General features: G+C 36.5%; 5 protein-coding genes, 1 long non-coding RNA gene, 4 other non-coding genes and 1 pseudogene across 14 annotated transcripts; 8 read left to right on the forward strand and 3 right to left on the reverse strand.

Moving 5' to 3' along the window:
- Window positions 1-166: 166 nt before the first annotated feature.
- LOC104767727 (uncharacterized) lies at window positions 167-1,385 on the forward strand. Its single transcript, XM_019240881.2, has 3 exons — window positions 167-748; window positions 823-1,050; window positions 1,338-1,385. Exons 1-3 carry the CDS (start codon window positions 167-169, stop codon window positions 1,383-1,385), a joined length of 858 nt encoding a protein of 285 aa, XP_019096426.2.
- Window positions 1,386-1,736: 351 nt separating this feature from the next.
- LOC109130820 (uncharacterized) lies at window positions 1,737-2,935 on the forward strand. Its single transcript, XM_019240882.2, has 3 exons — window positions 1,737-2,370; window positions 2,467-2,595; window positions 2,724-2,935. The coding sequence occupies exons 1-3, from the start codon at window positions 1,737-1,739 to the stop codon at window positions 2,933-2,935; spliced, it is 975 nt and encodes a 324-aa protein (XP_019096427.2).
- Window positions 2,936-3,689: 754 nt separating this feature from the next.
- LOC104766084 (UDP-glycosyltransferase 71B8) lies at window positions 3,690-5,448 on the reverse strand. Its single transcript, XM_010489902.3, has one exon. The coding sequence runs from the start codon at window positions 5,253-5,255 to the stop codon at window positions 3,816-3,818; it is 1,440 nt and encodes a 479-aa protein (XP_010488204.2). The 5' UTR covers window positions 5,256-5,448; the 3' UTR covers window positions 3,690-3,815.
- A 1,599-nt stretch (window positions 5,449-7,047) lies between these two features.
- Window positions 7,048-7,149, forward strand: LOC147920417 (small nucleolar RNA Z157/R69/R10). Its single transcript, XR_015591993.1, has one exon. It is a non-coding gene; the product is annotated as a small nucleolar RNA Z157/R69/R10 (small nucleolar RNA).
- Window positions 7,150-7,205: 56 nt separating this feature from the next.
- On the forward strand, window positions 7,206-7,296 carry LOC147920418 (small nucleolar RNA R11/Z151). Its single transcript, XR_015592005.1, has one exon. It is a non-coding gene; the product is annotated as a small nucleolar RNA R11/Z151 (small nucleolar RNA).
- Window positions 7,297-7,357: 61 nt separating this feature from the next.
- On the forward strand, window positions 7,358-7,471 carry LOC147920419 (small nucleolar RNA Z152/R70/R12). The gene has a single exon (XR_015591996.1). It is a non-coding gene; the product is annotated as a small nucleolar RNA Z152/R70/R12 (small nucleolar RNA).
- A 61-nt stretch (window positions 7,472-7,532) lies between these two features.
- LOC147920420 (small nucleolar RNA snoR80) lies at window positions 7,533-7,666 on the forward strand. Its single transcript, XR_015591973.1, has one exon. It is a non-coding gene; the product is annotated as a small nucleolar RNA snoR80 (small nucleolar RNA).
- A 2,837-nt stretch (window positions 7,667-10,503) lies between these two features.
- On the forward strand, window positions 10,504-14,380 carry LOC104766087 (zinc finger CCCH domain-containing protein 40-like; annotated as a pseudogene). The gene is made up of 12 exons (XR_015590461.1): window positions 10,504-10,643; window positions 10,828-11,090; window positions 12,181-12,284; window positions 12,377-12,410; window positions 12,517-12,658; window positions 12,793-12,849; window positions 12,937-13,034; window positions 13,166-13,237; window positions 13,312-13,538; window positions 13,612-13,808; window positions 13,975-14,112; window positions 14,222-14,380. The product of XR_015590461.1 is annotated as a zinc finger CCCH domain-containing protein 40-like (transcript).
- A 64-nt stretch (window positions 14,381-14,444) lies between these two features.
- LOC104766086 (histone-lysine N-methyltransferase ATXR2) lies at window positions 14,445-17,613 on the reverse strand. Of its 2 annotated transcripts, none has more exons than XM_010489903.3 (14): window positions 17,358-17,613; window positions 17,160-17,235; window positions 16,690-17,065; window positions 16,487-16,599; window positions 16,366-16,397; window positions 16,138-16,271; window positions 15,844-15,931; window positions 15,660-15,708; window positions 15,511-15,565; window positions 15,366-15,435; window positions 15,205-15,274; window positions 15,045-15,121; window positions 14,862-14,918; window positions 14,445-14,771 (listed from the first exon to the last, which is right to left on the reverse strand). In XM_010489903.3, the coding sequence occupies exons 1-14, from the start codon at window positions 17,583-17,585 to the stop codon at window positions 14,655-14,657; spliced, it is 1,542 nt and encodes a 513-aa protein (XP_010488205.2). In that variant the 5' UTR covers window positions 17,586-17,613; the 3' UTR covers window positions 14,445-14,654. The 2 variants fall into 2 exon arrangements, with proteins under 2 accessions (XP_010488205.2, XP_087356591.1); XM_087500465.1 differs by having other exon boundaries at window positions 16,694-17,065; window positions 17,358-17,544.
- A 1,365-nt stretch (window positions 17,614-18,978) lies between these two features.
- LOC104766089 (uncharacterized) lies at window positions 18,979-20,351 on the reverse strand. The gene is made up of 6 exons (XM_087501063.1): window positions 20,172-20,351; window positions 19,962-20,095; window positions 19,696-19,780; window positions 19,508-19,604; window positions 19,276-19,352; window positions 18,979-19,182 (listed from the first exon to the last, which is right to left on the reverse strand). Exons 1-6 carry the CDS (start codon window positions 20,349-20,351, stop codon window positions 19,081-19,083), a joined length of 675 nt encoding a protein of 224 aa, XP_087357189.1. The 3' UTR covers window positions 18,979-19,080.
- LOC109130734 (uncharacterized) lies at window positions 20,084-22,105 on the forward strand. 3 transcript variants are annotated; one of them, XR_015591740.1, is made up of 4 exons: window positions 20,084-20,457; window positions 20,556-20,624; window positions 20,715-20,828; window positions 21,082-22,105. It is a non-coding gene; the product is annotated as an uncharacterized LOC109130734 (long non-coding RNA). The 3 variants fall into 3 exon arrangements; XR_015591741.1 differs by having other exon boundaries at window positions 21,573-22,105; XR_015591742.1 differs by having other exon boundaries at window positions 21,681-22,105.
- The last annotated feature ends 1,046 nt before the right edge of the window (window positions 22,106-23,151 follow it).

Raw genomic sequence — 23,151 nt, forward strand, 5'->3', positions numbered from 1 at the left:
GTTGTAGTTTAGGTTAAAACATAAATACAAAATTTAAACCAACTACTTGTGAAAGTTAAATACATCTAACTAACATTATAAATTGAAAGACTTGCTCCTCATAGTAAACACACACCACACTATTAACCGTAAAGACTTCTTCTTCAATATCCTTTTAACACATGATATGGATTCAGACGACTCCATGAATCCATATCGTCCCTCCTCTAGCTACTTCAATCTGTTAACCAGTCAACTTGAAACCCAAAACCTCGAATACACTCATTGTGAGAGTCCATGTTCGGAGGCTCCATCTGAACCTGCATCTCCTCTAAAAAACCGGAAGTCAAGGAATGCATGGTTACCTGCGGATGATGTCATGCTTGTCAGCGCATGGCTTAACACTAGCAAGGATCCGATCACATCCAATGAGCAAAGACGTGGAGCATTTTGGGGGAGGATTGTAGATTACTATGCGGCATGTCCCAATGTTGAAGGTCGGCCAAAAAGAGAGGCTCGTCATTGTAAACAGAGGTGGGGGAGGATAAACGATTTGGTGTGCAAGTTTGTTGGTTGTTTCGAAGCTGCAACAAGGGAGAAGTCTAGTGGACAAAACGAAGATGATGTGATGAAGCTAGCACACCGAATATACTTCAATGATCAGAATCAGAGGTTTACCTTGGAGCATGCTTGGCGAGAGTTAAGATATGATCAGAAATGGTGTGCTAGCACATCATCTAAAGTTAATGGAGTGAAAAGGGGAAGGGTGGTGGGTGAGAATGTGTCCGCACACTTGTGGTTGATGTCGAAGATGAACCACAACCATGTCCTCCTGGTGTTAAGGCTGCAAAGGGGAAGGCTAAAAAAAGCTCAAACACTAAACCGGCTGTGGAGGAGGATGGAAAAGCTTTCTTGGAGTTTCAGCTGGAACGTGTTACGCGGATGTATGAGATAAAGCAAACGGATTTCGCTTTGAAAGAGAAGGAGCTTGCTATGAAAAAGGAACATATTAAGCATGTGATGCTTGAAAATCTCATTGCTAAAAGGATTCACTTACTGAAACTGAAAAAGGTCTTAAGAAAAAACTAATTAATGATGTGATGCCATTGAGTTGAATCTTTGTGTTTTATTAACTATGTTTATAGTGTTCTATGCTATCATGTGTTTGGAACATGAATCGGATGTATGCTTTTGTTTGTTGAATATATATGTTGTGTTTTATGAATCGGATGTTTGCTTTTGTTTGTTGAATATGTTGTGTTTTATGAATCAGATTAAGTTTGTTATTTTCTGTGTAGATATAATCAGTCAGTTTTTATATAAGACAGTAAATGGTTCACTTACCTTTCTCATTTCAGCTCGAGGAAGAAGTGGATCTCCGTGACAGTCCCTCCATGTACCCGTGAAGCGTAAAGGGCAAGTCCGTGACAAAAATATTGTGTCATTGTACTTTACCACATATTGTTTACAATTTTTGTGTACCACATGTTGTCAAGTCCGTGACAAAAATATCTCATGTACTCACACATTTATGTACTTCTACCACAAGTTTAAAGTATCTTTGTATACCACAGATTGTTTACAATTTTTGTGTACCACACATTTTTGTACTTCTACCACAAATTTAAAGTTATTCTACACCCCTACATTCTTCTATATAATGTCCAAACAAGCAAACGTGAATGAGATCAAGTCACCAACAAAGACTCTAAAAAAAACAAAACTCTTTCACACAACTCATTTGCTATCATTACAAAATGGCATCTTTTTCTCACAATTATTTTGATGACATAATTGATGATTGTTTTAATCAAGCATCCGACCAAGTCACCGATCAAGTATGGCAAAATCTTCTCAATCCACCGGTTCAACCTCAACAACCACCGAAACCAAAGAAAAAGCGAGTTTTCATTGAAAGAAATCGAGAAATTGGACATGCCCACTTGTGGAACGATTATTTTGCTGAAGATGCAACATACACTCCCCAAATTTTCCGGCACCGTTTTAGAATGAACAAGCCATTATTCATTCGTATTGTTGACCGACTCGCTAATGAAGTTCCATACTTTCAACAAAGAAGAGATGCAACCGGAATGTTGGGTCTGTCAACATTACAAAAGTGTACAACAGCAATTCGTATGATGGCATATGGATCTGCAGCCGATGCAGTTGACGAATACCTCCGACTTTCTGAAACAACCGCGCTATCATGCTTGAGCCATTTCGTTGAATCAGTCGTAAATTTATTTGGAGAGGAGTACTTGAGAAAGCCCACACCAGCAGATCTCCAACGACTTCTCGACCTTGGCGAGTTCCGCGGATTTCCCGGGATGATAGGAAGCATCGATTGTATGCATTGGGAGTGGAAGTATTGTCCTACCGCATGGAAAGGTCAATATACTCGTGGATCTGGCAAGCCAACAATCGTTTTAGAGGCGGTTGCTTCGCAAGATCTCTGAATCTGGCATGCTTTCTTTGGATCTCTAGGTACATTAAACGATATCAATATTCTTGAGCGATCTCCAGTTTTTGATGATATTTTGCACGGTCGAGCTCCTAAAGTTAAATACAGTGTCAACGGACATGAGTATAATTTGGCTTACTATCTGACGGATGGTATTTATCCAAAATGGGCCACTTTTATCCAATCTATTCCACTTCCACAAACTCCAAAAGCCTCTTTATTTGCGAGACAACAAGAAGCTATGTGTAAAGATGTAGAGCATGCTTTTGGAGTTTTGCAGGCACGACTCTTATTTGGGATAAGGCAAAAATTGGTGAAATAATGAGAACGTGTATCATACTGTACAATATGATAGTAGAGGACGAACGAGATGGGTATGCTCAGTTGGACCCATATGAATTCGCACAATTGGAGTCAAATAGAGCTTCAGAAGTTGACTACACACTTCTAACAACCAGGCCTTCATGTGTCTCTACTATGCTCAACATTTGAATGGATGTTCATGATCGAGAAAAACATAAACGCTTGCAAGATGATTTGGTTGAGAATATTTGGGCAAAATTTGGAGCAAATCAATATTATAATTAATCATTTTCTCCATTTATGAATTGCAATTCTATTGTAATATGTATTAATGTTTTTATTATGTTTTGTATGTTTAAAAATTAATTAAATGCAATATTTTCCTATTTTTAAAAAATCTTAAGTATTTAAACATTTATACTTCTTATATTCTATTTAAAACTTTTAAATTTCAAAAAACATTTTTTTTCAAAAATAAAAGACCCAAATTTAGAACCTACCAATGGATAGGAAAATATTCTCTAAAAAATCATGGGTTCTTATTTTGAAAACAATACAAATTTAATTCATAAAAAAAATACAAACGGTATATAACAACCTCAATATAACAAACCTCCATTGGCCTTCTTATACAACTTGCACGCACTTTGGAGACTATTTGTAACCTTATTTGAAATATTAATTTATTAGTATTATTTATATAACTATTGAAACCAAATCACATAATTTATCATTATATGCTTTGTCTGAAATATTAATTTATTAGTATTATTTATATAACTATTGAAACCAAATCACATAATTTATCATTATATGCTTTGACTGAGTTAAGATATACTCTCTACTTTTAGTGATAGCTATAATCATTCATGTAAGTTTCAAATTTTTTATATATGATATCATGTATATATTCTTATTTCAGTATATAAAGTTTTAGACCCAATTTTGAAAGGTTTGGTATTATTATCTCATGATCATTCAAATAAATGCAACACACGTAAGAGACATGCCACATTGCCATTCCGAAGAGCGTTGCATGCTCCGGTTTATTAGCTAGTTTCAACTTTCATCAAACAATATTCTTCGTAACGTCTTGGATAAATAATTTCAAAGCAGATTGAGACGATCCACCATCCGATAACGCCACGTGACATTTCTCACTCATCTCCATCACTCTCTTCCTCACGTCACTATCCTGCTCCATTAGACATCTGATTCCTCTCTCAATCTCCTCTGCCGTCACCATGACCGTGGCGGCTCCCACCATCTGATCGCCTCGCCAATACTTTCTTATCCTCACGGCTAAGCCAAGCTCCTCCACCATCATGAAAGCGTTGAATTTTTGCTCTGCGTATAACGGCCATGGTGCCATGGGAACACCGAACCAAAGACTCTCGAGGATCGAGTTCCACCCGCCGTGAGTGACAAAACCTCCTATCGCCGGCTTAGCTAGCACGGCCACCTGTGGCGCCCATCCAATCACTTTTCCTATATCCTTTGTCCGATCTAAGAAACCTTCCGGGAGAATCTCTTCAAGATTCTTGAATTCTCCGGGAAGTTCCTTTCCTATATCGGGAGATGCACGGCGGAGAGACCACAAGAAACGGTGACCACTTCGCTCAAGTGAGATAGCGATTTCTCTTGCTTGTTCCTCACGAAAGCCTCCTATGCTTCCGAAACAGAGGAACACTACCGACCTAGGTGGTTGCTCGTCAAGCCACCGTAACATCTCCGAACTTTTCTCTTCTTTGGAACTGCCAACATGGTTCTCGAGATGCAATATTGGTCCCACTGTGTAAGCACGAGGAGTATCACCACTCGAGAGGAGAGACTCCAACGCATAAGGTTCAAGCTCAGCAAAAGTGTTTACCAAAAAGCCTTTCATCTCCCGGAACCTTCTCGCTTGGTTTACAAACATAGGAAGCCACTCTTTCGTTCCCAAACCGTAAGGAAGACACTTCACAGGATAAGGACGAGACAAACTCGGAACGTCCAACAAGGCTTCCGAGTCTTCAAAATCAGTTTCGGTGGCATTGTATTCCTTTTTATCGTACAACATCTGGACGTGAAGTCCAAGTGCGAGAACCCCAACGTTCGAGGTGTAAAACAAGTAACACGGAACACCAAACTCGTTAGCCACGTCTATCACCGAGGTACAAAACATGTCCACGACTACACCAGCGAGCCTCGGCGAGTCCGGTAACCTTGAGTAGCCATCGACGAGTTTCGCAACGGCACGTTTCACCCTCGGGATGTGGTTCTCGACATGTAACTCGGTGGTTGTTTGATCTTCGCAAGAGATCACTTCGTAGTGAAGGCGGTCGTTGGATGCGGCGACGAGGGCTGAGATATAAGCGGAAGCATTGGTGTCGTCTGCTGAAAGAAGAGGAAGGATGATAACGGAGATAGAGAGGCGAGTTTCTCGCTCCGTTAGTAGCTTCGCCATCTCCACTGTTGATCTGAGATGACCAATAACAGGATACGGTACGAAGATTAGCTCAAATTTCATGTTTACTTCTTCTTTATTCTCTCTTTTCTTATTTTTTTTTTCGGTTGCTTTGTTTCAATCGTAAGTGATAAAGCCGATGAGAAGTTATCTTATATAAGCTTATTTCGTTAGCTCTGTTTATAGGAATAAAAAGAAAAATAAAATAATATCTACGTTTGAACTTTTCAAGGCATCGATGGATTTACTTGTTCCTAAGTTTTCTCCAATTAGTTGTCGATAATAAAAAAATAAATTAACGAACAGTTTGATGTTACAGGGTATACACGTATGAAACATGCAAACTAAGTAGAAGATCATAGTAATAATAATGTATTATTGTTGTGACCATATACTAATATTCAAAGAGCTTTTCAATTGCATGCGTTTTAGTTACCTAAGATATTTTGTGAAGTGATGATATTCCCTATTAATGCGAGACCGAGAAAAAGTCGCTCCACCACAACAAACGAATCAAACTCCGAACGTGGCTTACAAGTTTCAGGTCTTCAATCACTTTCATTGACATCAGTTTTTCATATAAATATAATGTTGCCAACAATATATATTTTTAATAATTACAACTGCTATACTAAAAATAGATTCATGGTGTGAAATAATTTAAACTAGAAAGAGATCATATATTTTCTAGGTGTGAGTAGTATAGTTCCAAGAAAAGATATAGATTCATGCTCAAATGGTGTTTGTGGGAGCTTTGTTTAGTGCAATAAAAATGAAGAAATTTAAAAGGGAAAGCTTAATTGAACATCAAGATAAAATTAAATGGAAAGCGGATAGGCGCAACCCTCAAGATTAATACCATTGATGCTTATTACAAGACTATATTTATGAATCTATTTGCTTAGACCTATTTTTACATGGACTAATGATGTCACTAATCCATGAATTATGTCGTATAAAAGGAAGAACCCAGCCGAACCGAAACTATACCTGACCTGAACTTGAAGATCAACAACTGTATGTTCTCTTAACCGAATTCGAACCAGAAACCGAAAATCTCGGTTAGGTGTTAATCCCATGCGTTGTAAACATTTTTTTCCTGCTTCTAGATGAAATTTTGATCGAATCTTTTTTTTTTTGTGTGTGTGTGCAAACATTATATGAGGGTGACAAAGATATTCAGAATTTACAGAATATGATAATCTGGAATATCATTAGAGCATCCTTAGTAGTAGTTACTCTTAAGGATTCTCTCAATTTAAAATTAAAAATAATAATAAAAAGCACAAAAATTAAGCAACGTTTCTTCTCTCAGCACCTTAAAAATCCGTTCTCAACCAGGTGTCATTTCATGATAAATTATTTTTTTTTACAAATTTATTATTTAAATTTATAATAATATTAAATATATATATATATATATATATTATTTTGAGCAACGCTCATCGTATCTGCTAGTACAAATGGTCTAAGTGATTTATATACTTTTGGTTTTGGTTAATCTCCATCATTCAGATTACCCAACTTATTTTTTTAATGGGCCTTTAACTCTGATCTATAAAACGGGCCGTTTCGTATTATTGGGCTTATCTTCTAAAAAAACCCTAAACCCATCTCGTCGCCGCTATGCAATAAGAAAAAACCCTAATTCCCAAAGCATCCGTTAGCGTCCGTATAGTATATATACGCTTCGTCTTCATCTTTTTAGAACAACATCAACAACTGCTTCCGTCTTCTCTTAGATTCTGCTTTTTTGATTTTACAGTATGCAATTTAGGGTTTAGCTTAAAGTTTCTGTTGTTTGATAGAGTTTTGTTTTTTTTTTTTATGTGGGGCGTAAAAAGAGAGAGTGGAGGGGGATATGGTGATGAAACGAATATTTCGTGGACTAGAGTTTCAGATCTGGGCTCTTCACCCAGAATTTGAAGAAACAACCCTTGGCTGTCTGAGTATTCCCCTCTCTCTCTCTTCTATTGATTGATAGAGTTTTCGTTGTTTTTTTGGTTTTGAATTATGCCAATGATGATAAAAAACAATTATCTTAGCGGATTTCAGTGAGTTTCTTTGAATCAATGATCTGAATTTGTTACACACACTGAGGCTTTTCTTTTTATTATTATTTTGTTGTTTGTTTAGTTGTTATCTATGGGGGAAAACTAGATAAGTTTGCGATGATGATAAAATAGCACGAAGGTGCGTGAAGGGCAGTGGACAAAGCAATGAGAATTGTTTTGCCGTGAGCTCTCTTTAACAAACGACTTCTCCTTCCACTGAGCATCCTTTTTCCCCTATTTGATTGATTGTTTTGATATTGTTAATGATGATTTGGTGGCGTCTTTTACCAATTCTGAAGGATTTTAAAAACTATTCCTTTAGGTATAATGGCATTGACGCAATATAAGGTTGTGGTATATCCTGATCATTTTTCTTTTTTTTTTCCATGTTATTTGATCCTGGAAATGCCTCAGACATTTTGTTTTCTATCTATGTGTGTTTTTTTCTATTGTCCGAATTGTAGCTTTTTTTGTTTTTGAATTGAAGAGATTTGTGTGTAGATAATTTCACGACCTTGTGTTGGATGGAAGAAGTTTTGGTTTTGAGTTTGTTTCAGTTGATATGGTTTTCTATTTTAATATCGTGGATTGCTGGCTAATTATAAAATCAAAGATGGCTTAATGGATTAAGAATCCTAAGATAACAGTTTTTACGAAGTTATCATTTGACCCTCATAGAACATGGATTACTAAAACTTCCACCGTTGGATGTTGGGTGTACAAATAAAAGTGTGATACATTACATAATGACTAATGTTATGCCAGCTTGAGGCTTACGATTGTTGGATTACCTTTGAGTTTGTTTATTTTGTTATGTTACTCATTTAAATCCTCGTAAATGCTATTTGCCATTGAACTTACTCAGATGGCAGATTCCATCCTGGATGATGAATTGTTTGATCTGTTTGTGTTATGTTCAATGCGTTTGTCAAAGATCTAAAACCTATATTTTGGTGGAATTTTCTGTTCAAACCCGCCAATTGTTGGGGATACTGTTATAATATTTCTTTTGAGGGATGCAATTTTTGAATTAACCATAGACTGTACTAGTAGACTTTGGATGATACGTTGTTAGGTTTAATGAGATTTGTGGGTGAATCATGTCACGTTCTTGAGGATTGATCAGTTGTGAGATGAATGATGGCTTTTGTTTCTACTAGTTGAATATGGAGGATAAGATGATAGATGGCTCACAACAATTAAGAATTCTAGGATTGCAAGATTTACGAATTGTAATCATACGGTATGGAAGATCAAGTTCACGAGTTTCTTAAGTTGGGCTATCTTACCCGATAAGATGGTGAAAACTCTCACAGCTAATGAGAGCTAGTAATATTTTGTTAAATGCATCGTTGTTTTATCTACGAGTGTTTTAGTCGGTAATTGTGTGACAAAGTAAAGAACGTTCTTGCAATAATAATTTTGTCAAATAATCCTAACACGAGTTCCTAACACCTTTTTCTTTTTTCTTCTTTCTCTCTCAAAAACCTAATCGCCGCTTCAAAGACCTAGATCTAAATCTCTCCGTTTAGGGTGGCTGCCGTCCTTCTGACGGTGGCCCCGTATAAGTTTTAGTTTATAGCTTAATCTTCTCTTTAAGTTCTTTTGGTTTCGTCCACAACGAAGTTTTGAAATCTGAATCTGTCTATCAATTTCATCTCTTTGCTTCAGATTGAGTTGATTCGATTGGTCTGTACCTTTGTCAGTCGAATCAAATCTCTGGAGGTGGTGCAACGAAATTAGGATCGGTCCTAAGCCTACCTTCCTCTGTTTAATTGAATTTGATTTTCTCTAGTCTTTGGTTCAGCTTCGGTGTGAAGTCATCACGATGGAAGAACAGAAAAGGTTATCATCCACTCTTTGAAGAAGATGTTCTCGGGGTCCTGTTACCTCGCCCAGCAGATGAAGCTTCCTTCCTCCCCGCATCTTTAAATAAAATTTTTCAATCGGAGCATATCAGCAGCTATAGTCTCGTGTCTTCTCCTGGATTGGCTGAAGCGCTTCTGAAGAGGTATTGGGTTGAGTTTCAATTGAAGATATAGCGGTATAGAAGGGGTTGATTTCTTCATTATTTGGCTGGTGCTCTTCTTCATCAAGGTTCTTCAATTTTCCTTGTTAATCTGTCTGACTACAGCTTTATCCTTTCGCTCTCAAGAGCGTTTGTTTTGTTTGTCTGCTTTCTGAGTCTTTTTCCTCTGCGGACGAAGGACTCCTGCATCGTTGCCTTCATCGTCTTGGAGTTAAACTTCTCTCCCGACTGACTTGGTTTTTAGAGATAAATTCTTAGTAGCTTTGCAGTTTGGTTGGTTTTGGTTTAAATCTGGTGTTTAGTTTGTAAAATTTCCTTGTTTGGACTTAAGTTTAAAGTTTCTGAGGGTTTTTCTTTGTACCCGCCGGCTCAGCCTCCGAAAGGATCTTTATCCTTTTCGGCTTTGTCTAACTCAAACGTATTCAATCAATGAAAATACTTTTAGTGAAAAAAAAAAAAAGTTCCTAACACTTCTTGTTAAAGAATGGCATTGACGCAATAATTCTGTTAAAAGTGTTAGGGACTTGTGTTGGGATCTTCTTGCAACATTTCGTTGTGGAATGCAAATCTCATGTCCAGTTTTACAACTAGAGAGAGACTAATAATACTAAGTGGGATAGTGTAACACAAATCGTACATTGTAAAGAGGTGGTGGACAAAGATTGAAGCATTGTCTGTCGGCTACAAGTTGAGAAGACTTCTTTGGCTCTTCATTCATTCATTGACTTAATTGCATCACCTGGTTTAAAATTCATTTTGGCTCTGTTTCGAATTTCATAATTCTATTAGACTTAAAATGTATTTTCATATGAAAACAAAAAAGGTCTAATATTTCTCAAGTCTTTTCAAAAATCATGACTCATATCTCTAATTCCCCCCCTCCCCTCCCCCCCCCCCCCACCCCCCCCCCCCCAAATAATTCTTTAGCATTTTCCTCATTTCACATTCAATATTATTAATAGAAAATTAATAAAAAGAGGATTATCTTCATAATATAAGTAAAGAAATCTGTTATTATTATTATTTTTTAATTTTATAAATGTTTATAGATGGAAACTGAAATGTTCTTTTGTGAAAAAAAAAAAAAAAAAAGAACAATTTGAGGAAGTAAATCTAAACACTAAAAAATAAAATGTTTTTACTTAAAAAAATGGAGGTATGGAGATGAATGTTACAAAATTATTATAAGAGTTGTAATTTGTCAAATACACACTTATTATATATCTCTCTGCTTTAAAATATATAAATACTCAGGAGGATCGATCCTACAAATTGTTCTTTTCTTCTGTCCCGACTTTGTTTTCTGCTTTGTTGCCGTTTAATTTCCAAAGAAGAAGAAGACGACAAAAATCGCGTAGAATCGCCATGGTAGGTTTTTGAATTTTCTCTCAGACTCATTCTTCTTCTTCTTCGTCGCATATTCGTACATAGCTCGATTTTGTTATATACTGATGAGATGATCTTCGTGCTCGCTCGTCTATTAATGGATTCTAGAGAAAATTAAATTCTAATGAGAGTTCTTAGAGATTGAAGCGTTTGCTTTGGGTTTCAGGAACGAGAACGCTGGGGTTGATCTTTTATATGTTTATGGAGCTTTGCTTGACTTTTGAGGTTTTGCTTGACTTTTGAGGTGGTATTGATCTGAAGGAAGAGGTTTCGTTTTGTAATTTGGATCAATGATGTATGGGTCGAGTATGTATAAGACGAAGCTTTGTATCTTGTTTAAGAAGACTGGTAACTGTTCGAGGCCTAATTGTTCGTTTGCTCATGGTACTGTTGAGCTTCGTCGTCCTGGGGAGTCTTCTTCATTCACTGGTAATGGTCTCGTTTATTATGCTTTTTGAAAATAAGCTATTGATTTCATTTTCGAGTTAATTGGTGGAAGGATTCATGATGATCAAACATTTAGGTCTCTCTCTCTTTGCTCAGACTTATTTTGTATTATTCTTTGATGATTTTTCTGCTAAGTAATCTTCCTCTTGGAGCTTAGTGGTTCAATGCACCTTTTTTAGTGATATGATTGGATAAAACGTGTTCTGCTTACAGTGGTATCAGTGTTATACTTTGCTTTGGATTTGGTTTATCTCCATATAAAGTTATGTATTCGGTTTTGCTGACTGGTTTATTCTGCGGAATCATTCGGGAATATTGGATGTTGTTCCATTTGCAGAAAGATACAGGGATATTAGTACTGCTGGTCTTTCTGGATGATATTTATATTGGTTTCTTTTGGAGTGGGAATCTGCTGGTTTTTTCTTAGCTGATATCTATATTGGTTTTCTTATTATTACCATTCTTTTTGAAGAATATCTATCATGGGTTCTTATGCATCTACAACCATGGTTCTCAGACTCCAAGACTCGGTATCAAGCACTGCTTGTTGTTAGGATTTATCAATTTTCTGTTGTTATGACTTCTGGCATTTTTCATCCTGCCAGTTATGTATATGGAGATTTCCATGATTGTTTTATCTTCAATGGTCTCTCAGTTGGTTTCTTGGATCAAGAAATATGCAGAATATGGGGGTTTGATGGTCAGAAGGAATTGAACATCAAATTTTGGTGGATTTTGATTGTGTGATTAGATGGATCTTCAAGATTGGTTCTTTATTTTCTCACATAATCTGGAGCATTCTCAACCTATTATCGATGAGATACACTGACTTCCACTTATTTAGTTCCCAATTGTGGGTTTTCTCCAACTGCTGGTAAGAAGAGGACATTATTTTGTGGTCTCTTTGAACTGGCGAGTAAGCACCATTACGTGTTTCTTTATGTTACTTGTAGTTTTCTGTATCTTATCCAAGTGTTGTTGACTGGCATGGCATGATTCTGATTGTTTGAAATGGAGTTCACATCTGTACTACAAGTATGCTTTACTGCAGAGTCTATTTCGTCTACTGCAGGCAGACATCACAATATGGATAGTGACTTAAGAGATAGACTTGGTAGACAGTTTAGCGGAGACCTTCTTTAGACAGAAGTGGAAGAAGGCTACAAAGATTTGGTGGTAAGATCTGCAGCTTTGGGTTTTTGGATTTCTGTTGTCAATTCGACACATTCTCGTTTTGGATTATTAAATGACGTAATTCAAATTTTCAGGACATGAAAATGCTAGTCCATTTGAGAACCGAAGGTACCTTCTCCCTTCCTTTCTGCTTATGCTCATGCTATTTGAAATTTCAGTGGTTATTTGATGGCCATGCTTTAAAAGTGCGACTTTTTATCTCTTATTATCACAGAGATAAAGACTACAGGGGGAACAATAGATTTTATGAACGACGTGATTATGCTGGTGCTTTGAAAGTCGGAAATAGGATTGAAGACAGGGCAGAAGATGGAAGAAATAAGTTTCAGGGTTACAATAACGTTCTGGAAGAGCAGGTTTGAAACTTTAATTTTCTTGGTTGGGTGTTTGTTGGGAACTTGATTCTCGTTTTATCTTAGTCCTAATGTTTAGTGGATAACTTTTGTAAAGATGCTGCTAAAGGACCAGAGTCCGATTTGTCTATATGCAGTTAAAAGATGTAGAGATGGATGTTAAAATGCTTACTGATGACAAACTACGGTTGGAGGTAACTTTCTCCATTCCACAATTTGTTTGATTGCACTGTACAAACGAGTTAATTGACATCTGCTTGGCACATATATTTGTCTCAAAGGCTTCCGTTGAAAGGAAGGCACATGAAGTAGACATTCTTACTTCTAGGATTGAGGAGCTTGAGACCCAGTTAGATAGAGAGAAAGAGGAATGTAGGAGGTAATGACTATTTCCTCCTTGATGTTTGCTTGAAATTAATTATGATGCGATATTCTTGCAGTGACGTTATTTGGCAAAATCTGAGCTTAATCTTCTAGTGACAAGTGTTGTTCAATCTTTTTGTATGTCAGGATTACTTCAAGCACGAAGAAATTTGTCAAAGAATATAACCGCTTCTTGAGGGCACAAGATGATCTAAAGAGGCAAAGCATTTATCCCTATTTCTGATTGTTTCTTATATAAGTATGAAAATATTTCATCCACTAATATCTTATAGGTCAGAAGCCCGTCTTCAGAAATTGGGAAACCAACTTAGTACATATTTTGCTGGAAGTGAAGGCATTAATAGGGATGTAAATGTGGATATTGTGAGCGATGAAGAGAACAATGGTCGGAATTTGAGAACCGCTTGTGATCCACAGAATGAGTTGCAGAATATTTCTTCAATGCCTAGGAAAAAGCGTTATGTGGATCAATATACTACGAAAGAAACTGTTGAAGATGGTAAACTCATCTGTACTTTCATCTGTGTTTAAACTAATCCTTGGAACATTACTTCATAGAATATGTGTTTCAGGCTTCATAGGAAAAGGTGAAGAAGAGATGGAAAAGGAGAAGAAGAGACCTTCTCGTTGGAATATGGGTTCTTCAAAATCATATTCCGAAGAAGAAAGTGGAGCGTGGAACGACGAAGACACAATTAACAAGTCCTCATCAAAGGAAGACAACTGGAAAAGAAGAAGGTTTTCTATTGGCACCTCATCTACTGACAAGGTACGACGTTCTTCTCCTTCTTCCTCAGAAATGGTGTTCACCTGAACTGTAAGGAGATCGACATTGGGGCTCAAATTGATTTTTAAAGCTTCTGATAATCTTTCACGTTAAAGATGTTTCTTTTTGTTAAAAGCGAGGATAATAATAGACTTTGATGATGTTGCAGGTAATATCGTCTACAAGCATGGCAGCTCAGGCATTTGATGATGTTGCAGAATTTGATGAAGAGAATCCTGAAGCAGCCAAAAGCTCTCCTCTCATATCCCTTCCTCCACCCCCACCTTTCAGAGATACCCATGTTCAGGTAAGCATAAGTAGATTCTCGAAAACTTATGCTGGCAAACTAATTTCCACCGGAATATAATTATCCGGAGATGATGATCCTCACAAAATCTCGTGTGCTTTGTGTTCAGGGAGACGAGGATGACGAAAACGTTGATGTGATGGAACAAGGGAAAGCCAATGACCTTGATGATTCCATCTGATCATAATAACCGCTAAAATTTGAACACTAGAAAAAAAGCCTGTTGTTTTAAAGTAATCTTCAGGGGTTTTATAGGCGAGCTTTACATTTTATTCGGTGCAATATTAACAATGATTAGAATCGGTAACATGCTTCTGCTTCTGTTCATCATCTTTAGATATATATATGGCCTTTGACTTCGGTAATTTAAAAAAAATAGTACCAGCTACAGTAATGCTAAGCATACTTTTTCTTTCAGTAGCGAGTTCCTTCAACAGTCAGAAAAATTTCCCTAACGTGCATAATTTGATCAAACAGTGATCTGATCACTATAGAGGCAAAATTGACAGTTTCTCAGTTCTTTTGAAAACATAAATTAGTCTTCAAACTGATGAAGAATCTTCCAGACACTTAGAGCACTTGCAGCTGAAACCATAGTCTGCAAGTAATGCTTGTCTCTCTTTGTACGGAAGCTCCTCGTCTATATATGAAATCGTCACCTGTTGTTTCACATATGCAAAACAAAAGTCAAAAAACAAGTTCTCTTTTCCAAAATATCCAATTGCTACGATTAGAGAGAAGATGCATACCTCTTCGTTCTTGCTGATGCGTCTTAAAGCAATTATAACTGCTTGTCCGTCTCTGTCCTACGAAACACACAAGACAAAGAGTTCCACATGGAGGAATCGAGCTCAGTCCCAAAAAGTGTCGATGAAAATTCTCAATCTTCAGATTTGTAGACCATAAAGAGGAAGAAGATGTAAGAAAGATACCTCTTCTCGTTTGAATGCTTTTGCATTAGGGCAACAAGAATGGTTCATACAGCTCTGCAGAGGGAAGAAGGCCGTTCCTAAACACAAACAATGTCAAATCTTGGTTACAAGTTACATAACTCCGATGTCTTATGATGACAATGTTTCTTTCATTTCTAACCTTGGCAACAGTCAGAGTACTCATCACCAAGAGCATCTAGAAACGGTCTCGTGATTTCCTCCGCTTCTTCCTATGATAATGAGAATAAGAAACTGGTATGAGTCAACAAATTTTGGACAAAGAACAACAACAATGGGTCGAATGCATTATTCTTTTCAGACCTTTTCTGCATCGGGAAGATCATCAATGTACAAGAAATAGTCCTCTACTGGTGATGCTACTACCAAGTCTCTGCCAAAGATCAAACATATTGTGGGTAAATTCATTGTAAATGTAAGGATATAAACAGGAACTGACAACTCTTACAGGTTATTCAGCTCAAACATGCCAATGATATTCCCGTAGATTTCAAGGGAGAAAACTTTCCAGCGTTAAGGAATGACCCTCTGTGAGTATAATATATAAACAAGGAAACGACGGTACATGTAATATATAAAACTGACGAGGGGGGATACGGGCTTCACATTCTTTGTCAAATATAGCTGACTTTAGGAGCTCCAAAGACTGCAGATAAAACAATGCAATTTGGTTGGCAAAACAGTCAAGATGCGCAGCTGATGAAACTGCAATTGTGATCTCTACACAAAGCACAGCAAGTTAAAACAACCTTTGAGCGATATGTACAACTGAAATACCTACCGTATATGCAAGATTCTTTATCTGCATCCTGAAGGCTCCTTCATCAGAAGGATCAACATCATCTGGCAATGCGATGCAGTCCCACCACCTACCAAACATAAGAATAGAGTTTTAGATATTTCATATGTGGCATAGATATATCACACAAGGAACCTGTTATATATGATCACGAGTTACTGTATGTAATTTGGATCAGTTCCATCACATTTAGAAACATAGAGAAAGAAAATCAAAGTGATTTAACGTTCTTCATCAATAGTGAAAGACTGTATCTAATGGCACATCATGTTGTACCTTCTTTTGTATCCAAGAGATACTGGTTTCCATGCCTCCAAGAGTAGCGACTGATTTGGCTCACTCTGTTTTGCTTTTTTGTTCACGTGCGCTGCTTTCAACTTCCTGTACCTTAGAATGGTAAAGGCAATCGCCTAGCCATAATACATTATCCAGAACTGGTTGGTTTCGTTTCATTATAATGAAAAGGAAAGGGTATATATACATAACAACTGATACAAGATATACCTTGGCAGCCAGGACAAAAATATCGTTCGTATCTGCAAATTAAGAAATGAGAAGATATAAATAAAGTTACCACCGCAAGACTGAAAAAGCCAATTTCAAATAGAGTAAGAATAATTTTTACCATTCGCATGTTTTATAAACTCTCCAAGCGCCTCTCTAGATATTGATTCAGACCTCTCACCAGTGCAAAGTAAAGAGTGAGAACTTTCCCAATCTGCCTCAGCGCATGATTCACTGTGTCATAATGAAACAGCACATTAGTATTAGTACGCATAATCTACACATGTAAAAACTAAAGTCGAAGACATCAAAAATCTCAATTACCTACAGTAGAAAGCCTCTTGACATCCTCCAGGACACGAAAGAGGCGAAGGCAAAGGGAACTTATCAGTAAGCGGCAATGCCAATTCGCCACTCATCAGAGAGCTAACAACTCCTTCCGGAAGAGTATGATGGCTTGAACTGCTTCCACCACATTGTCCCTCATTTCCATTGTATTCATCTTCGTCGCAACAACCAGAAAGACCAAGGTTCTTAAAATAGAGTTTCCGGCCAATTTGTTTCTCGATTGATCCAACGAACCGGAAACAAAAGCTGCAAACCAAACAGTCCATCTTGTTGGATGAATGCTGGATGCCAACAAGAATCTCATCTTTCAGAATGAGTTCATTTTCTTGAAACTCTGAATTCGCATAAACACCTAACCAATTCCAAGAAATCAATCATACATTCAATATAAACCAACATTTTGAGATTCTTAAAATCTATACAAGAATCAAAACCAAGAAATCAACCTTTCCCAGTGGTTCCATTGTGTTTCACTTCAATTCGATTGCATCCTCTACTAGTTATAAGCTTGTTGAAATACTCCTGAACAACAAAATTGAGAAACCAGAATCGAGCTCATTCACTATACGTTTCCACTTTCCATGGATGCTTTTATAAATATATATATATATAGAGAGAGAGAGAGAGGGAGAGAGGGAATTTGCCTGCAGTTGGGGAGTTGGAAGCGGAGCAAGAAGAGCGGCGGCATCAGCAGTGCTATTCTCGTCGGTTTTGTAAACGGAATCCATTAAAGTGGCTGGAGGTTTTGTAAACGTAATTTTAATTTTTGGTGCTATTTTGAAACTGTTTGGGTCCAAAGACGAGAGAGAGACGACTCTTCGGAGTGGAGATGGATTTACCCGACCCGGACCGGACCCATACCCGTCCTCCATTTTTCGTATTTTACCAAATTATTTATTTGGAATTTTTAGTTTACTTTTTTTTTTAGTAGTAAAATTGTTGTCTAATTAATAATCATCGTGTAAAAAAAATTAATTTCAAAATGATTTGGGTTTTGATGGTAGTCAATTCCTTTGTTTATGATTCTAAACCAAATTAGTGAAAACTCTAGAAAGAAAGTGTTGTTTTGATCGCAGTCACCGATGACGTCGTCCCTGGAGGCTGCCTCCGCTTCTCTGAGTTGACTCAGTCCGAAGACGTCCAAGTCAAGACGGAGATTTCCCCGGACGACGTCATTGCAGTGCCTTACTCGTCAGGCACGACGGAACCAAGGATGATCACAAAAAGTTCTGAAAAGTGTTTTTAGATAATCACAAAAATTCTAAACCCCTATCAAGTATCAACAACATTAAAATTGAAAAGAAAAAGGTTACTGGTAGAATTGGATTAAATTAACCATCCTTAAAAGTTTAATACTACATCATTAGAACAAAGCATGGCCATTTCCTTCCTCTAATTTCATCGGCTTCTTCTTTCTCTTTTTCTACCATCTTTGTCTCTGCTCGTGATGCCATACGTTTCGCTTGCTGTGACCTCATCTCCATTAGCTTCGCCTTTACGTCTTTGAAGGGAGAATCAGATCTTGATGCCATAATTGGCTGTGTTCAAATAATTCACTTATTACACCCACATACTTCATTTGTAGTATGAATTAGCCGGGTCTTTTTAACTTAGACGGTATTAATCTAGTAATCAAAAACTATGTTTGTTATTCACGATGCAGTGCTTTTGTCAAGTTTTGTGAATGGTAAGAGGAGACGAATTCTAGTAGAATTGCTCAAGGGGTTTTAGTAAATTGATCAAATATATGATTACATGACCACCAAACTTGAGAAAATTTACCGAAATAGAAAGGAGACAGACAATACAATAGTAAGCATCGTGACATAAATTTATACATGCATACCAATGAAATGGATGTGTTGTTCCAGATACACATTTATATGTTCAGTGCTGTGTTAAATTTTCAAAGTATAACCAAGTTCTAAGATGTGATGAATCAAAACTCAACGACTGCTTTAATTATCATTCAGAATAGTCATCATAGATAATTTTGGCGGGAGAGAAGCTTGCAATGTGAGTGTAGTTTATATCTGCATATATGTACATATGTAAATTTACATAGTAAAAGGTAGATAATGAAGAGTTTGGGAGAAGCTTTGTGAGGGATTTGTTTGCCATGGTTTTTTTTGGGTATGAGCAAAGAAGAAGTATCGGAAATGTGGTTAAACCTCAGGGTTAAGAGTATAAACGATAAAGTAAATCAACCTTGCCCGAGTTTGAAAATTTTTACAAAAGAGAAAGAGTTGGCAGAAATAGTCGATAGATATAACTTGGCATGGATTCAAGGAAATTAAAGGCGAATTGTTCATAATTTATTCATTGTTTGGGCGGGAAAATAGAAAGCGATAGAAACAGAACATGAAACTAAAAGAAGAGACAAAAATGCAGCCACGTCTTTTGTTTGGTGGAAGCTCCATGCTGCAGTGCTTCAATCTCTCTATTTTGGAGAGTTTGGAGGCTCGCAATCTGTTTGACAAAAAAGGGTTGAGAGCACAAAACCAAGTTCAGTTCAATGTAAGCAAACTTATTAAAAAAAAAATGCTTTAGAAAAGGTCTCACTTCTTCTAGATAACGCAGCTGGAAGTCGGTATAGTACTTAGCATCTTGTAGGGAAGACTCCCTAAGTTGCAGATAAACTGATGCAGTTGCAAGATAATTTAATTAGAGTTAAAATCAAACATAACACATGAGCCCTGTTCGTTTGATAGAGGAACCTGCGACTGCCAAACGAACACGCCCCATATGATGGTCATGACTGTTATTAGAGCAAGTAAAAAAGATTTGGTCATACATGATTTGTCTTTTTCCCCGTATAAGCTTGCTTTCTCAAGGTCTCTGGCAGCCTGATCCAGGTAATAAGTCTCAAGTTGTCGTACTCCCTCAAGCCCCTGAGAATGGAAATATACTAACAATGAGAAAGAAAAAAAAAATCATTCAAAATAAAGCATACAAATACTCAAATGAGACAGAGACTCATACTTTGTTAAACCCGTCTATTGCTTTTTGAATAGCTTTGATCTTCTTCTTCGGGTTCCGCCTATTCACGAACATAGCAAGATCTTCTCTGCCCAAAATTTCAAAAAAATAATCAAATTTCGCATAAAAAAAAGTTCAAAACCTTAACCCAATTAATTAGGTGGTCTTGGCTCCAAAACAGAGTAGGGTAACTAGATTCCCGGCAATATCTAAGGTTTACCAATCAGTTTAAGGATCCTAAGACGAAGTAATTCAAGATGGAGACAAACCTGACGGATGCGAAAGACCAAAGACGAAAAAGACTAATCGAGCGCAGAGGAAGGACGAAAGTTTTTCTTTTATGGGTTTCCTTCCTAATAGAGCAAGACACATCAGCCTCTACTTTGAAAGCATGTGTTGACAACTCAGTAAAAATTTATACCCTATCAAATTATAACATTAATACAGCTGAGATGATTTTACTCCTATGTGGACTAAACAAAAGGGAAACGATAGCGTTTAATCAATGGCTCGATCTCTTCTTCTTCGTCGTCGTGATACCATGGATCGACTGTTCTGTTTCTTCGGCGTCGTTTATACCATGGTCCGACTGTGTTGCTCATCCTAGCCATGGCTCTCTCTACCAATCTGAGCAGATCCGACGATGATGTTACCCCCATCGCTGGTCGATCGGTTGTGGTGGATTTCTTCTTCTTCGATCCACCAGAATATGTTCATCAGATCCGACGATGATGGGTTTCTTCTTCTTCTACTTTTCGTTCCCAGGTAACATAATTTTATTCTTTATGTCTCTTAATTTTGGGGAGAGTAAGGAAGATTTCTAGGCTGTGAATTTGAGAATGTATTGATGTGTTTGAATCTAGAAATTGGAGGAGATCCGAGGGAGAAAAAAGACGAGTGCTCCGGTGAAAGAGGAGAGCTATTTTTGTGTGGTAAAAAGCTGTGTAATTCTAGAGATGATAAGGTAATATGTAGAGAACATAATTTGTATTTGATTTTGTGTGTCACATTTTGTTTTCAAGGAACTGAGTGTCATTTTAACCGAGTTGTATCGGCTAAGATGACATCAAATTAGACCAGTGGCCGAGTTTCAAGTCCTACACCTTAGGAGACGCAACACAGAATGTGTTCCTTATGTAAGTTTTCTTCTCACAGTGGTTCCATCTCTAGGTTTATTATGATTTTCAAATTAGTATTATTAGTTGGTGAAGTTACTTTTCGTGTTGTGGACAAGTCAGGCTAGGCCCTTTAGCTGTTCAACATTTTTTGAAGTTTCTGATCGTTAGATAGTTTTAGCCAGAGTCTGGTATTAGACGTCATGTTGATGCAGTTAGTATCTTATAATGTATATTGTGATCCTAAATATTTATGTAATCATGAACTGGCCAGGGGAAGTTGTTTTCTCCAGTAATTAAGTATTGCATATGAACTTGCAAACCGATTATGTTACATGTCTAAAGCAAGCTACGGCTGCGAGTCTCTCAGACTCTACATTCTGTTTCGGATCAGAACCTCTCTTTGAACCTGTAAGGAGTCTCAATTGATCTGAAGGTAGAGAGATATATAAGCGCTTGCTAAACAATGAGCTGAGCTTAAGAGTTCATCTTAGATCTGTTTCTTGCCAACTGTTGCACTGATATTTAAGTATCTTCCCAATCTCTTTGTTCCACTAAACCTGCTCTTGAGGTGACCAATCTCCGTAAATTCCAACTAAAATCGCAGTAGAAGAATAGGTGGTTATGAGAGGCTCATTAAAGTCCAAGATTTGTGTGTGGTTATAAAATTCTACATGAGAAACATTTGCAAGTTCCGTAAACACACTGAACATTTTGAAAATCGTTTTATTGATTTTTCATTCTCTTTAACATTATTATCTTCAGGTTTGAGTTTTTTTCCTTGGAATATTCTTTGTCTTTTGCTGCTGTTTGCACGGTCTATTCTCACAAACATATTGTCCTCAAGGTCAGAGACCTTTGTCTTTTCTGAAGTACTATTGACAGCATGAGGCCATCGTGTTGAGATCTGGAAGGCTGGCTATTGTGGTGACTGTGAAGTTGATCAGAAATGGTTTCACCTAAGTGTTTCTGGGTCTGTATAATGCATGTAAAGTGGAGACTGTGGCTTGTGTCGGATCTCTGCAAAGTATGCCGAAGAGGAAGATCTGCTGGTGAGATAAAGGATGAAGAAAAACACAGTAGTCTAGAAGCGGGTCCCGATCAGAATTAAGCAACACAGCTGATGAATGTTAAAAGCAAATTTAGAAGCATATAGAGAGAAGCAAAGGTGAGCTTGCAACTGATGTCCACTTAAATTATATCTTCTACTTGGTTGAGTTTTATATACATATGATATTTGTTTATTGTTTGAATTCAAGTTTGTATCGCTTATCAAAGGAACCGATTATCATGCTTCATACAGACTTTGTATCTTATTTCTATGTCCCTGCTTTCACAGTAAACATCCTCCTTACATTGATCACTTATCCCATTAATCATTGTAAGCAATAAAAAAAATAAAAAAGAGGTGCAAGATAACTTTCATTTTGTAAGCTAAGAAATAAAGTTTTGTTGTGGAATTAAAAATGCAATTTTAATTTCATTGGAAGATACTTTAATTTTTCAAATATACATCTAATTTTTTGGTTTAATGAAAACCGAATATTTTAGATTAACTATATTCACATCCAAAATATTCAGTATTGTTTTAGTAATAGAAGAATATAATTTTCAAGTCAAAGAAACAAAAACTTATTTCTTAACATAATAAAATTTAAAATATATGTAAAGACTAAATTTATGAAATAAAAAACTCAAGTATCATATGAAAATATAAATAATACTAAAAATACAAAAATAACCATTGAATTATCAAAAACTTATGAACTTGATATCAAAGAACATATATATTACATCATAAAATCAGAAAAAAAAAAACCCAACCCCGTATAGTTTAATACAATCACAGCATACCTATCTCTATTTTTAAAAATATTCTTTAAAATTCGATGAAAAAATGTATATTCTTCAAAAATGTTAAATATATTAAATTTCTTTAACCTATATTTTTAGGAAAATTACCCACAATAACTCATAAGAGTTTCCTAATTACTAAAATTAGGAAATATTCCGTGCTTTTTTTTAAAGCATGAATCAACATTTTTTCTAAAAATTATAATGTAATTTAATAATTTGTTTTTTATAACTTATATTTGTTTTAAAATATTATTTTGTTTGAGACTTTCAAGCACAAACTGACTAATACAAAAAAAAAAAAAAAATAGTATCACAACAAAACATTAAACGAAATTATATGTCTACGCCTAGTTATTGGATTATTGAAATTATGGCTCACAAATATGATTACGTTTTAAGTCATTGAAGTTATCCAAATCGAGAAAAGCTAAAGAATTGGACTTTGTTAACACAGAGATGAGTCAGCCACATATATGTACTGTAGGTG

The sequence above is a fragment of the Camelina sativa genome, chromosome 19 (genome assembly GCF_030686135.1).
Source record: "Camelina sativa cultivar CO46 ecotype springtype chromosome 19, ASM3068613v1".
In the NCBI taxonomy this organism is placed as follows: domain Eukaryota; kingdom Viridiplantae; phylum Streptophyta; class Magnoliopsida; order Brassicales; family Brassicaceae; genus Camelina; species Camelina sativa.

Bases quoted from the DNA above. Each gene is read 5' to 3' on its own strand.
- LOC104767727 (XM_019240881.2), top strand. From the start codon at position 167: ATGGATTCAGACGACTCCATGAATCCATATCGTCCCTCCTCTAGCTAC. The intron at 749-822 runs GTGGGTGAGAAT...CCTGGTGTTAAG, and splicing joins GAGTGAAAAGGGGAAGGGTG to GCTGCAAAGGGGAAGGCTAA. The intron at 1,051-1,337 runs GTCTTAAGAAAA...TTCTCATTTCAG, and splicing joins ACTTACTGAAACTGAAAAAG to CTCGAGGAAGAAGTGGATCT.
- LOC109130820 (XM_019240882.2), top strand. From the start codon at position 1,737: ATGGCATCTTTTTCTCACAATTATTTTGATGACATAATTGATGATTGT. The intron at 2,371-2,466 runs GTCAATATACTC...TTGGATCTCTAG, and splicing joins TTGTCCTACCGCATGGAAAG to GTACATTAAACGATATCAAT. The intron at 2,596-2,723 runs GTATTTATCCAA...GGAGTTTTGCAG, and splicing joins GGCTTACTATCTGACGGATG to GCACGACTCTTATTTGGGAT.
- LOC104766084 (XM_010489902.3), bottom strand. From the start codon at position 5,255: ATGAAATTTGAGCTAATCTTCGTACCGTATCCTGTTATTGGTCATCTC.
- LOC104766086 (XM_010489903.3), bottom strand. From the start codon at position 17,585: ATGGAGGACGGGTATGGGTCCGGTCCGGGTCGGGTAAATCCATCTCCA. The intron at 16,398-16,486 runs GTAAAAATTATT...CTTAATTTGCAG, and splicing joins GTTTATAAAACATGCGAATG to ATACGAACGATATTTTTGTC. The intron at 15,932-16,137 runs GTACAACATGAT...TATGTTTGGTAG, and splicing joins TCTCTTGGATACAAAAGAAG to GTGGTGGGACTGCATCGCAT.
- LOC104766089 (XM_087501063.1), bottom strand. From the start codon at position 20,351: ATGGGGGTAACATCATCGTCGGATCTGCTCAGATTGGTAGAGAGAGCC. The intron at 19,781-19,961 runs GTTTGTCTCCAT...AATTTTGGGCAG, and splicing joins TGGTCTTTCGCATCCGTCAG to AGAAGATCTTGCTATGTTCG. The intron at 19,183-19,275 runs GTGAGACCTTTT...TTTGTCAAACAG, and splicing joins AGCTGCGTTATCTAGAAGAA to ATTGCGAGCCTCCAAACTCT.